Consider the following 14134-nt stretch of genomic DNA (forward strand, 5'->3'; position numbering starts at 1 on the left):
AAACATTTTCTTATACGATAGAATTATTTTTCGTTTATTTTTTTATACGCAATACAAGCGACAATCTTTTGAAATTTTTTGAAATTATTCAATTTTCACGAAACAAACGTATCTTCAATCCCCGCTATAACTTGCGACAACGAGTTTTAACTTTTTTAAAGACCGTTTTACTTGTTTTTTTTAAGACTTCCAATGTGCTTCTTCCTTCATAATTTCATACAAAGTGGACTTTTGTTTACAATGAAGGCTTCAATTTATAATTTAGTGTGGATTTCGCGTTTGTTTTCCTATGATCTGTCGTATCTCTAACTCTTTCTCTCTTTTTGACTTTTGATTTGCCTCTTTACGGAGAGCGAGAATCGAACTCCACACCTATGATATTGGCGTGCTGATCCCCCAATCCTTTTATCAGCAAGGCCGCATGCCTATTGATGATTTCGTCTTCCAACTTCATCGGTAATTCTTAATTGTACGAGATTTATATCATAATAAAATGCAAACATCATGGATCATATCATCATAATGCAATGTGCTTCAATAAAATGGTCCATCACTCGTATTGCTTTGATGGGCTTCTTGGGGGCAATTGTGTACGGGCTTCCAAGCCACCACTAGGGATTAAAATTCTCATCCACCATATCCTTCCTTGGGCTTCCATCCCAATGGACCGACATGAGGAGTTTGGACATCCGTCATTTGAGCCTTTTGCCTCAAGAAATGATGAGCCCAAGGTGTTTCTTTCTCTCTCTCTTTTGTTTTTTTTTTGGCTTTTGTCTGTCTTATCTCTAACTTTTTGTAGAGCGCGGGAATCGAACCCTACACATATGATACTAGCATCCCTACCCTCCAATCTCTTTACTAGGAGGGCCGCATGCCTATTGGCATGAGCCCAAAGTTCACCTCTATCTAAGTGTGGACACATTTAATTGGAGAGGCAAATGGGGTCCGTAAATGTGTCGACTCTTGACCATTCGCTTTGATACCATGTGAGATTTTGTGGACCGCAACTAACTGTTCTAAAAGTGTCATCTTTCAAATGAAGTCGTGATTTAATGTTTAAGTACTCTGTCGGAATTTGGGTGTTCCTTAAATTGTGATTCGAATTGACCTACAAACAAAATTACAGGGCATTCACCAGAAAGAAGAAGGAACAAATTGGTGACGAAGGAAGGTGATCTGAGCTGTCCAGCAGGCCCAGATGAACGTGTCCTTATGCAGATGTTATGATAAGGAAAGAGGGATTCTCTACGCCGAAGCGAATCATGCGATTTGTTCGTTTCCCAAACAATTGGAAATCCTTTCGATTAGCTATTCCACATGTGAGGTGTAACGGGACAAGGACACTTGTGCCAGTCAATCCTCATTGTCCATCTCGTTAGGGTTTACGCATCATAAGAGAACGTAAACGCAATCGAGATGACGCTGTCTTGTTCCTCGTATTGGATCTTTTAGCCCGTGAACTCTAAATGTCACGGCTCAACATCGTATTGGGAATCAATGGAAAATTATCCAAAAAGTCATAAATTTGTTGTATTTTTGTTAATTTCGTCCTGAACCCTCTAATTGTATTAATTGAATCTTAAATATTTTCATATTTTGCTAATTGAGTCCATCCAGTCAATCTTGATCGGAAATCGCTGATGTGGACGCCGGCCGTCCAACGTGGCATGACCGGCGTAGGACGGCTGGCGTTGACACAGACAATTTTTAAGAATGTTTTAATTCATTTTCTTTTTATTTTCTTTTTTTTTGTACAATTGTGGCCGGCGAGGGCCGCAACGCCCTTCCCTGACCGGTTGACCCTCGCCTATTGTGAAAAAGAAAGAAAAAAAATAAAAAAAATTCGAAATCATATTGAAATATTATTAAAAATTGTCAACATAAATGATTTCAGCTGCATTTGATCGGGTGTATTTAATTAGTCATACGTGAAAAGGTTCAGGACTCAATCGACAAAATAGAAAGAGTTAAGATTGAATTAGCCAAAGTGCAATAGATTTAAAACTTTTTGGATAATTTTTTCCTGGGAATCGATGGAACATTGATCTGATCTCCACTCAGTTCAACAACGACACGCTCCCGTCTCGACCTCTCAAGAAAGAGCCCAGCACACGACTTGTCCGGAGCTTACCGCTACTACCGAGGCTGCTTTCACATGTGACATAACTGTGTTCGAGTGAGTCAAAACTCAAAACGCAGATCGTGGATGAAGGCGACATGCGTGATCGAGACGACACAAGCGTGTGGATATGTGAGTGCTAGCTACCAGGCATTTCCTTCTTTTCAGGCAAACTTGATTGGTCGCCTTCTTCTTTCCATGCTTGATTTTGATGTCCCCAAATCAGACAGGTATGCAAGTAAAACCCAGTTCTCGCAAAGCGATTCCGGGATCGGCCCTCGGATACTTTCGCAATCACTCGACGAACCGTTGCTCGGGATTTTGGCCGCAATCGGATCGCGAATCAATAGACTTCAATATAATTTACTGCGGTACGAAAAATAAGTTTTTTTTTTTTGGGTCGAAATATAATTTACTGATTTGATAGGGAAAGACGAAGATGCCCACAAATGGGGCTTCGTAAATAGTAGATTCCTTCGACCAAAAAAAAAAAAAAAACGTAGATTCCAAAGGGTTTGGGGGAGAAAGGACACCCAATTGCGTGATATGACTTTTTTCGTTGGGGGTTTTTGTGATCCGATCTGTAAACATGTTGACCTTTCTAAAGTAACGGGCTATATGAATGTCTGAAAGTTGGGATAACAGATCATGGTATTTGGCAATAATCACACGTACTTCGGAAAAGTATCAAAATAATTATAAACTTATCACGTTAGTATCAATTCAATCATAAATCTTTCAATTGGATCAATTTAGTTTTAAATCTTTATGTATTGTACTAATGCAGTCCACCCCGCTAGTTTAAGCCGAAAATTACTGACGTGGGCGTTGACCTACGTGACAGTGCCAGCTACGGCGTGGACATTCTTATATAATTTTTCTCTTTTTTCCTTTTTTTTTTTTCGCTTTTCCATTTCTTTTTGCTAGTGGGCGGTAGGCCACAGGCCATGGACAACGAGGCCCGGCAACGGGGGCCTTGTCAATACTCTCCCAGGCGTGGTCCAACGAGGCCTACCCTTGCCCAAGCGAGGCCTATGGCTTGTGGTCGGTCGGCTACCGGCAAAAAGAATAGGAGAAGAATAAAAAAAGAGAAATTTGCAAAGAAGTTATTAAAAAATCATTAAAAATGTTCACGTCAGCGCTGGCGATACGTTACCAATTTTCAGCCTAAATTGGCTGGATGTACTAAGTTAGTACAAATACAAAAAGGTTTAGAACTAAATTGATATAATTGAAAGGTTTAGGACTGAATTGATATCAATGTAAAAAGTTTTCTGATACTTTTCCCACGTACTTCCCAATGGATCGGTGTTCTACAAAGCACGTATCAGTTCGAGACTATTTGACTCGACAAAGAGGGGCTCGTGTTTTCTGAAGATGAAGTGCTTTAGGGTTTCTTCGACCAAAAAAAAAAAAAAGTGCTTTAGGGTTTCGAGGAGCTCTACTGTTTCTGCTTGCGCGGCGAAGGACACGGATTCTGACCGTGCAACTCTGTCGACGAGGGTCCCTGAAGAATCCCGACAGATACACGAGAGATAGCGCGGAAATAAGTTGTCCAACAAGGGAAGGAGCTATTTAACAGGCGAACCGATTTTTCTCGGAGTTGTGACCTTTGTTCGAGGGTGATCCAGACTTCGGTTTTGCTCGAACACCCAAAAGAACATGACTATCATCTTTCGCAAATAGCTGCAAAACTCGGAACACACGAATGGTTTCTCAAAAGGGTATGTGCGAATCGAATTTCGCTCTTTACTTTTTGTTTTGCTGTGTTCGTTCGGTTGCGGGTGAGTTCAAGTCATGGTCACTGTTACAACGTAAGACCAGGAAAGTCAGAAAGAAGTCGACGTCCGACCACGTGGATCTCTGCAGACGGTTTTGAGAATAGTTGTGGAGTTCTCTCTTTTTGTTGGATGCTAGAATGGTAGCTGAAGCTAGTGATCTACAGGATTTTTTTTTTTATTAAGCATAGGACGAAATGGATGTGTACCTAAACTAATATCGGATGCAGCAAAGAGGAACACGAAATATATCTACAATATGAGATTTTCATTATGGCGCATACTGCTAATGGTAACTTCACATTTCATTATAGAGATTGTAATTGCACTCGATTTGATTTGGAACCAACTTGAGTTGGACTTCGAGGACATATGAGACAAGTGAATAAAACTATTAGAAGCCTGAAGCAAAAGCGCTATACTTTCACCTAAGGAGATTCCTAAGGAAAGCACGAGTCCAAACCCGTTAACATATTTAATCGGACCCATCTTTATTCAAAAGATCAAGCTCATGAGTTATGGGCAAACTAGGAGACCTTTTCTAAGTAAACCCTCACATGTGCATCCAAACATTTAATATACTATCATTTTGTGCATATTTGAACTTGAATTGTCAAGTCGATGCTTGTGAGGTCCGCAACAACGAGTATAAGCCCAATACTTTCACATGAGGAAATCGCCAAAAAGAAGCTCGAGTCTGCGCTCGTCAACATGTCCAGTTGTACTCACCTCACTCAAAAGTTTAAACTAATGAGTTATGCGACAACTAGGATATATTAACTACTCCACACCATACAATTTTCAAATGCGGAATGCTTTATAAACACAACTCACCCACCCATGCATAACCCCCACCCCACCCCATGCAAGCAAAAACTGAAGACTTAATAAAATTCAAGTGTTAATTTAAGTCATATATTTTGATATCTTTTAACCATCGCTTGCACTAATTCTTTTTATTTTCGTGATAAATGAGCTTCCCATTTTAGTTATTTAATTTTTAAATTGCTCATAATCAATATAATTGGAGGCGTTTCTTGCAATCGCTTATATATACTGAGGAAAATGGTGCATCTATTCTACTACTAGATTTAGGAAGTTCTACTACGAGTTTAAGCAAGTTCAATAATCGAAAGTAGATTGTGCACAATATGGTGCCTAAAACTTAAGAAGAAAATGGGTAAGATCTCATCTATTTTTGTAATCATTAATTATGAAGATTGGTATTAATCTTTTTTTATCCATGTCGTGTTTTGTAGATAACACTTCACCATATGTTGTTTGTGTTCTCGATTTATACGATAATGCATTTGCGGGAAATAATTGTCTGATTTGAGTTTACATTTTATCTTGTAATTACCGATTTTGTATTCTTATAATGCAATAAAAATCAAACCTAAGTTATGATTGTCCCTTCAGTGAGAATCCCGAGTCCCCATTTATTTGGGATAGTTGATGTTAGGAAACACGTATGAGTGAGTTGTGTTAAGAAATCCCACTTCAATTTTCATAGTAGTGCAGAGAGTAGTCCAAAAATTGAAGTGATGTAAAGCGATTAGTATATCCATGTTGGCTCTAACTCTTTTGCTTTAGCCTTTAAGTGAATATGAGTTTGATTGGACATGTTAACGAGCTCGAACTTCGGCTCCCTTTTGGTGATCTCCCCAGGCTAAGATTTCAAGCTTCCGTTGTGCACTTCCATCGGTTGAATTCGATTGACTTACCTCCCGACTTTAAATGATCCTTATCTTATATTGATAATAACAAGTATACTATGAGTAAGCGGTTCCGGGATTGATCCAGTCCTAAAACTTGCCCATCGGAACCTATTATCTAATTTTCGAAACCCGAAACATACCTTGTCATAGGTTTTAAGGTTGGTTTCAGAGTCTACCGAGATTCTATTTGTGTTCTTAATTGAATGATTGCAGTGAATTATCACCTCTAATGACTACCATTATGGTTACTATCCGCTAATCGTAACTCATATTTAGACACATGAATAACATGAAATACGAACAAAGTAAAAGTCCCAATTATGGATATCGCCGGAAATGAAATCTCGGACTAGTGATTTCGGATTACACACTTATTATCGCAAGTTATAAAATACCGCAGGATCGCACAAATATATAGAACAAGAAAAACACAAATACTTGTTCTAGGTTCCAGGTTCCCGTTGGAAGGAATCGATTTCCCAATTCTTGAAATTTGGAACTTACAGTGCATATCCTAGAATCGATCCGGTTCTAGGTTTCACTCTGAAACCATGGTCTCCCTAGACAAAAATAAATATGGTATTATTTTTGTGGCAGAAAGATGTGGAAATATATTCTCGTCAATGATCGAATCGAGGTGGCCTTATTGGCCAGATACGGGGGACCAGAAATCTCTATGAAGCATAACGATAAACCAACAAACAAAATCGAGATGACTTTCGTAGTGATTTAATCATTGTACTTGTTTGCAAATAAGCGAGGCCATGCCATCAACATTTGTTTTTCTTTCACAAGAATGTGGACAAAAGTTATTAAGGTGAGAGAGAATTCACCTCCTTCTCGGCGATCTCCCTAAACGAAGGTATCCGCTTTTACTGGGCACTCCGAACAGGTTTTTATGGAGAATCGGTTTCTTGCAATGATTAAGGCAACGCACATGCACGGGCGTGTTTCATGTTCTTTTGTTTTTGTGCTTTCTATTCTCGTAAACACCAAGAGAACAAGTTGATAGCGGCATCAGTTTCTATGTTCGAGTATCGCGCCCGCCGGAATAAGTGCACCTGGTTAATCCAGTCAAACGGGGAGAGTCCCGTGAGCACGACTCACGACAACGGAGATGGAACTGAGAATTCCATGCACATTTTCGAGACATGAAATTTCAACCGCCAAATAACTCTTTTGATCTCTTGGAGTTACGTGATTTTTTGTATAGGTCACAAATGAATCGGTAGAAAAACGTGTTCAAGATGTGGGAGTGCGAGCACCAGAGCCATACGCCACTTCGTTTTAAACCTCACCGTCTGCCGGTCGATCCCTTTCTTTCTCATCCACGACAACACACCGCATCATACGTAGCCAGATAGTACATTTTTGTAAAAGCTTGTTATACGATCGAAACATAAGTAGATGCTTAGGATCAAAGGGATGCCGTGCGTTCGGACGTGACACGGCTAAGATGTCCATCGTGCAAGGTGTTTAGCGTAGATGTCGGATATACATTGAGTTAACTCCGGAAAACTCGATTGTGAACACGTTGTTCGTCTGTATGGAGTTGAAGTAGGGGACGAGCAAGTGAAAGATGAATCATGCGCAAATTTGGCTCTTTGAAAAGAAATGAGGGATTCTCATATGAAAAAAAGAAATGAGGGAGAATTACCATAAAAGTCATAAATTTATTACAATTGTATCAATTTAAATCTAAATTTCTTTTTTGTCAATTAAATCCAAATCGTTTTGCATTTGTCTCAATTTAATTCATTCGCACGAAAATCATTGATATGGATGTTGGCTATTCTAAGTAGCCCCCAACCGGCTATGAAGTGGACCTTTTTCTAATAATATTTAATTATTTTTTTAAAAAATTTATTTTTCTTTCTTTTTTTTTTCCTTCCCTTCTTCATCTAACCGGTCGCCGGTGAGGAAGAAGGGAAGAAAAAAAAAGGAAAAAGATAAAAAAAATCGAATTAAAATATTAAAAAAATTGTTCATCTCATCATCGGCCGCACCACATAGGAATGGCTAATGTCCATGTTAGCGAAGACTTTAGGCCAAACTTGGTAATATGGATTAAATTAACATAAATGCAAAAAGTTTGGTACTGAATTAACAAAAGAAAAACGGTTTACGATCGAACCGACACAATTGTAATAAGTTTACGATCGAACAGATAATTGTCCGTATGGAATGACGTGCGATGAGAATGGAACGGTCCCCTGAAGAGACGTTAAGCCGAATCCAGTTTCGTTTCACTCGTAGGGGGGTTGGCATGACGCGGTTTGAGAGGAATAATATATGCTCGTGAGAGGTAGGGGCATTAGGAGGCGAGGACGAGACTGCATCGATGCCCGAGAAAGGATAAGCCTCCAAAAATCATTCCTCGGTTTGTGTTTTGCCTTTTCCATCCAACACTTCCTCACGGGATTATTCTCTCTCTCCCTCTCTCTCTCTCTCTCTCTCCCCCACAACGTTTGGCGTATGCCATGTCGTTAAGACGTGGGATCAATTAGTGGCAATGGTACATAGAAACAAAGGCAAGCAAATATCAACTGGGCAAAGATTAGAGAAGGGCCTTTCTGGCAAGCTAGGGGGGCTTTTTGGTCGCGGCGGACGGAGGGAGAGAGACAAATGGGAGCAGTGTTGGCTGGAGTAGTGGCGGCGGTGGCTCTGGCTGGCCGGAGGAGCAGCCATCAACCGTGTCCGTCCACGTTGTTGTGGCCTGTTCAGCGTATATGCACGTTTTGTTCTCAAACGGATGCGATAGGATCTGAAAAGGACATTATTTGGCAAGTTCAAAACCCTTCTCAATTTGTAATGTGAACTGAGGGGTGAATAGGGTCCTAATGTCGATGTCCTTTTCCTTCTATTTATATCATAAGTCAACTATAGATCATGATACTATATAGGGTCGTGATGGTCAATTAACTCCACTCGAAAGATTAATAACTACCCTTTGCCTTTATCTATTTTTGTCAAGGTCACAGCTGAACATACATTGTGGTCTCCACATGGACAAGCAATGAGTTTTCATTATTACAAGACTTGAAGCCGATGTATGATGACATATCTGTTTAAGCTAATGACAGGTTTGAAAATACAAAAAGAAGATAAAATGTCAAGATAATACCGTTAGTATTATTACAATGTGCATGCTTTTTTATTTTTCTCAATTTTAACTCCAATTTTGATTACAATACGAAAAAGGCGCGGTCCTCCAACGTTTTTATAGATGTATGCAATGTGTCGATATTACGCCTATATAACAAAACCATCGAAAAATGTAAGTAGTGCATGGATTTATCATTCCTAATTTATTAGCGCTTTCGTTAATGCGTGTCTTCGAGGCATTTATAAATGAACATATTTATAGCAAATCTTACTAAAGAAGACAATTGTAAGTCCGGTATACTTGTTTAATTAGGTAAAATAACGCAATCAGTCCCGAGCATATTATACGGATGTCAATTCAGTTGTAAATTTTGTAATTTTGCTAATTTAGTGCAAAACATTTGCTCGAATTTTCAATGTAGCCCTTCCGACCAACTTTCATCGCCAATCGTCCTAGGTGACATGCTACAATGTCAGTAATTTTCGGCGAAAATTGGTTGAAAGGACTACATTGAAATTTCGCACAAAGGTTTATGACAAAATTGAGAAGTTTATGATTGAGGACTGATTGGATAATTTCTCATGCTTAGCCGATCATTTCTCCATATTGTTTAAAACTAAACGCTCACATGTATTTACTCACATCATTGTATAGCAGTATCCGATGATTTATTAACCACAAGTTTTGCCTAATTATGCTTATGAGTGCTGGTCATGGTTTAGGTCATAAGAGTAGATTCTCCAATAATTATCCGCTTTCCGCTCATCGTTTCGATTTGATCTATAAACTATTACTGTGTGCGGTTTAAAATCTATAATTATGTAAATGGGCATGTAACGGGTAAGAATAGACCGTGTAGATAACATTATTATTCTTTCCAATTTTGCGAGGAAGTACTTGTTTTGGAACCATTTGGCTTATAAGTGGATAACTTGATTTACTTAGACATATCCACTGAGTTCTAATCATATCATTTCGCAAATTTGAAGGGTTCATGAATTATGCAAATAACATTCGGTAAGCTAGTATAGAAATTAGTAATTTGCAAAGAATAAAAAAGTAAATAATTTTATGAAAGTATTGGTAAGTTACCAACATGTTACTTAAAAGAAAGTTAGTCCTAAGTGTATTGCACAGCACCTAATTCAATATTAAACTTTTCAATTTGGTTAATTTAGTCATAAATCTCCCGACGATTTGTCAATATAGTCATTCCTATCAATATTGTCTAGAAATTGCTAACGTGGCGGTCCAATTAGCACCGTCGTCCCACATTGGTCACCCGGTGCTGACGTGGATGATTTTAGCAACTTTATGTAACATTTGATCCATTTTTTTTCTTTTTTCTTTCCGTTTTATTATTTCCCCTATTTCCTTTTTCCTTTTATAAAATTTTGTGTGAACCTTCGCATTGGCTATGCCATATAGGATGGCTGGTATCTACATCGGTGATTTCCGGCTAATTACATAGACAAATAGCTAAAAAGATTAGAACTAAATTGACCAAAATGAAAAATTGATAACGGAATTGACCACTATTAGTAAATTTATGACTTTTTGGACAATTATCTCATGGCTTTTTAACTAATAGTTTTTTTCTTGGTAATGCTTAGGGTGCGTTTGATATCGTTTTTGTTCCTGGGAACAATTTCTAATCAGAAATATTTTTTTTGTGATTTTGTTCCCCGGAACTATTTTTGAACAGTAGTACACATTTGGTAACTATATAAAATTTCTATTCCCGGAATAGAAAGAAAATATAAATGTGTTTGGTACGTCCTTAAAAAATTCTATTCAGAACTATTTTTTTATATAATTATACAAATGTTAGTGGATGTGGCGGGGACAGACGAGCTGCGATGGCGGCCGGTGAACAATGGTGGGGGCGGCGACCGGCGTCAGGGGTGGTGGACTCGTAGTTGTAAAGATGAGCATTAACTTACACTCGGCCCTTTTTTTTATAAAAGGAAAAATTTCAAATAAAGGCCTCGAGTGTCCTCATTTCTCAAATAAGAGTATGAAATTGACTTTGTTTCAAATAAGGGCTTGGAGTGCGATCATTGTCTCAAATAAGGGCCTGAAGTACATATTATTTCAAATAAAGGCCTAATGTAACCATATCGATCTCACAGAAGGGCCCGACTCATCAATTGACTAGGGGCATTTTCGTCATTTTTCATTTTTCTTTATTTTTAAAATGACATTGTTTCCGATTCTGTTCCCGAAAACAAAGGAGCTAATTTTTTTTTTTTTACTTTTTGTTTCTATTCCTAAGAATAGACCGGGAACAAAAAATCAATTTATATTTCAAAATAGATTTCTGCTCTTTTTTTATTCCTGGGAACAAACATTAGGAATCAGAGAATTTGGAGTTTTACCAAATAGGTGCTAATAAGAGTTAGCAATACGAAAAAAAAAAATTGTGCTTCTTGACACAGAACAACAGAGACTGCTCTTTGATCCGGCGTTTATACATCTAACGTGGAGTTTCATGTCATAAAAATGGGTTAATTTCTTAATACGTCACTAACGTTTATCTTCATTCCTAAGTTTTTAGTCGTTCAAACCACATTAGTGCAAAACGATGTTACGATACCGTGTAGATCAAGCCATTTTCAATGTTGATCATGCCAACCTTACGATTGGACCTACACAATTAATGATTGAGACGATATTCGCTCACATGATATATAAAAATTATGCGAAGATCTTTAGAGTGCATGGGATATGTAAAGAAAACAACAAAAGGAAAGAAAACAACAATAGAGTTTCTGATGGACTTTGCAAACTCACCAACCTGCCTATTTATAGGGCCCCCCACAGCGAGAGAGAGGTTAGGAATAATAGAACCAGAGATCGAGCGAGAAAGCAAGTCAAGAAAGAAGAAGAAGAAGAAGAAGCAGCAGCAGCAGCAGCAGCATCACCATGTCTTCGAGGGACAGAAAGAGAGCAGCTCTCTATCAGAAGTTGCAGCAGCTTCGCGCTGCTACCAACTCCACCGCGGTACTTTTGATAATAATTTGATACTGACCATGAGATTGATCACACAATATGCTCTCAGAAATAATCTAAGTGAAGATCAAACAGTCCCTTCCTAAGTTTCTTTGGCTTAGCAAATCCTTGATCCAATACAGTTGTTGTTACATGTGGGAGCTACGTTGACTAGTGAACTCCATAACCGTGCATCTTCCTTCTGTTGTGCAGGTGAACAAGACCTCCATCATAGTGGACGCAACCAAATACATCTCCAAGCTGAAAGAGGAAGTGGAGAGACTCGACCAAGAAGCCGGAACCTCTCAGACTTCGCCAAACCGGTTGCCTGTGGTACGTCCTGCGGACTTGCGTGAGAACACAGTTTTTCTTTTCTTTTTCTGGATAGAAAAGAATTCTGCTTTATGCAACTAAATTAGAACTCGTGAAACGCTCCCCCTAACCTCGCGAGCTTGCTTGAGATCATGCACATGAGCCATGCATAAGGGCTTATCAATTTGATTTTTATCAGGTTATCTAGTTCGAGATATATGAATCGAATCATTTCAAGTCAACATTTTCCTTCCTGTGTCTGACGTAATAAACAAGATCACATCCAATCCACTAGACGAAACTAATTTAATCTTTCAAGGGAAGTGTAGAGGATTATCCAAAGTTTTAGCAGCCTTGTCTTGGCGGTGAATTGTCTATGAGATTGCATACCTACAACAATGAAAAAATTGAAGGACAGGGACAAATAGATTCTTGCATCATCCAATAGCAAGCTGTGAAATTAACATTCGAAGAAGGGATATGCGCGATCTTGAATAGGATTTGCATAGGGATAAGTCATGCAACGCAGAGACCTAAGTTGCTCTTCTGTCTTTTCTTATTTTTCGTCCGAATTGGGAAACGCAGGGTATTAATAGTTAGATGCAGATGGGGGCAATCCAAGCGGAAGCGAAGTCTAGCACAGTTCTGCCGAAACCATTTTCTTTCGTGTGAGTTTGAAAAGAAAGAAGTATCAACTCTAACTATAGAAAATTAGCTGAAACGACTCTTTTGCTTGTGCTTTTTTATTGATCTTCATTAATATTGGGTTTGTCTAATGTAAAACTTCCATTCTTCAGGAGGTGACGGTGGATACCCTGAATAGAGGGTTCCGCATCAACGTGTATTCGGAAAGGAACTGTCCCGGTTTGTTGGTTTCCATACTGGAAGCTTTCGAGGAGCTCGGGCTTAACGTTCTCGATGCTAGGGTTTCTTGCTCCGACAACTTCCACCTCGAAGCCGTAGGAGGAGAAGTAACTCTTTCTCCTCTCTTCTAACCCCTCACTATAATTTCTTCTCGAGCTAGGGCTGGGGCAATCCTTTGTACTAATCAATCTGATCAACGTCAGCAGATAAATCATCTCCCTTCTGATTTGTAGAAATTGGTGCAAAAAATTTCGAGAACAAAAGCATACGTGGAACTCGAAAATATCTCCTAGACAAGACTTTCATCATTCTAGTGATGCCAATGATCGCCGCATGTACAAAATAGGTTTAGATTCTCCTAGAGTAGATATCAAGAAAGATACAAAGAAGAAGTTTAGCTCTTCATCAGATATAAGTTTCTCGTTCTTGATATGGATCGCTCGGTTTGATTCAATCTGGCCACAGATCTATTATGCTCAACACACACGCGCATATATATTTCTATATCGACCTATATCTTGCGATGAAATGGAGAAATTTCACCTTGTTCTAGGATCATGGCGACGGCATGGACGCTCAGGAGGTGAAGCAGGCGGTTTTGGAAGCTATTAAGAGCTGGAGCGAAAGGAACGAGTGAGCCAAGATGACCAATGCCGACCAAAACTCTGCTTGCTTAGCTTATTAGCCCTCCTCTTTCCCGTAGTTTTCTAGCATTTGCATCTCTACTTCCATTTCCCTTGGCATTAGACCATCAAATGTGGATGAGAATCAAGTTGCCTGCACCTTTGGGATTATCGGTCATAGTCAATCAATATTTACATTGCCCATGTAAGAAAAGAATTCCTTAAACGGCCTAATCACCATTGATTTGTTGGTTAGCGAAGAACCGAGTAGTTAAAGACCCTTGAGTCAACAGTGGATAGGATGGTCGGTGTAATGTCGGCTTTCTGGCGGGATGGTATGTTCCGATTTTCGCTTCATTATTTTTTGACCAGGTTAATTTGGCACGCCATACGTCTTTACAAAGTTTTTGCCAGAGCTCTTTAACAGGTCAAATGAAGAAACGAATTTTCGCTCAGATGAGGCTAAAGGCCGAGCTCAATAGGGGACCCCATCTTAGGCCGAGAAAGCGGCCACTTTTGATCGAGGCCTAAGAGAAACGAAAGCCCTTTACTATTTTACCTTCATATAAACGAAAGCCCTTTATCTGGAATCTGAAATTTACCTTGCCACAGGTTTCAAGATC

General features: G+C 39.0%; 1 protein-coding gene across 1 annotated transcript; it reads left to right on the forward strand.

Moving 5' to 3' along the window:
* Positions 1–11571: 11571 nt before the first annotated feature.
* On the forward strand, positions 11572–13646 carry LOC115746892. Its single transcript, XM_030682850.2, has 4 exons — positions 11572–11724; positions 11926–12045; positions 12822–12995; positions 13442–13646. The coding sequence occupies exons 1-4, from the start codon at positions 11647–11649 to the stop codon at positions 13523–13525; spliced, it is 456 nt and encodes a 151-aa protein (XP_030538710.1). The 5' UTR covers positions 11572–11646; the 3' UTR covers positions 13526–13646.
* Positions 13647–14134: the final 488 nt, after the last annotated feature.

This window comes from Rhodamnia argentea, chromosome 7 (assembly GCF_020921035.1).
Source record: "Rhodamnia argentea isolate NSW1041297 chromosome 7, ASM2092103v1, whole genome shotgun sequence".
Taxonomy (NCBI): domain Eukaryota; kingdom Viridiplantae; phylum Streptophyta; class Magnoliopsida; order Myrtales; family Myrtaceae; genus Rhodamnia; species Rhodamnia argentea.

Coding starts and splice junctions, on each gene's coding strand:
- LOC115746892 (XM_030682850.2), top strand. CDS start 11,647: ATGTCTTCGAGGGACAGAAAGAGAGCAGCTCTCTATCAGAAGTTGCAG. Junction 11,725..11,925: donor CTGCTACCAACTCCACCGCG/GTACTTTTGATA, acceptor TCTGTTGTGCAG/GTGAACAAGACCTCCATCAT. Junction 12,996..13,441: donor TCGAAGCCGTAGGAGGAGAA/GTAACTCTTTCT, acceptor ACCTTGTTCTAG/GATCATGGCGACGGCATGGA.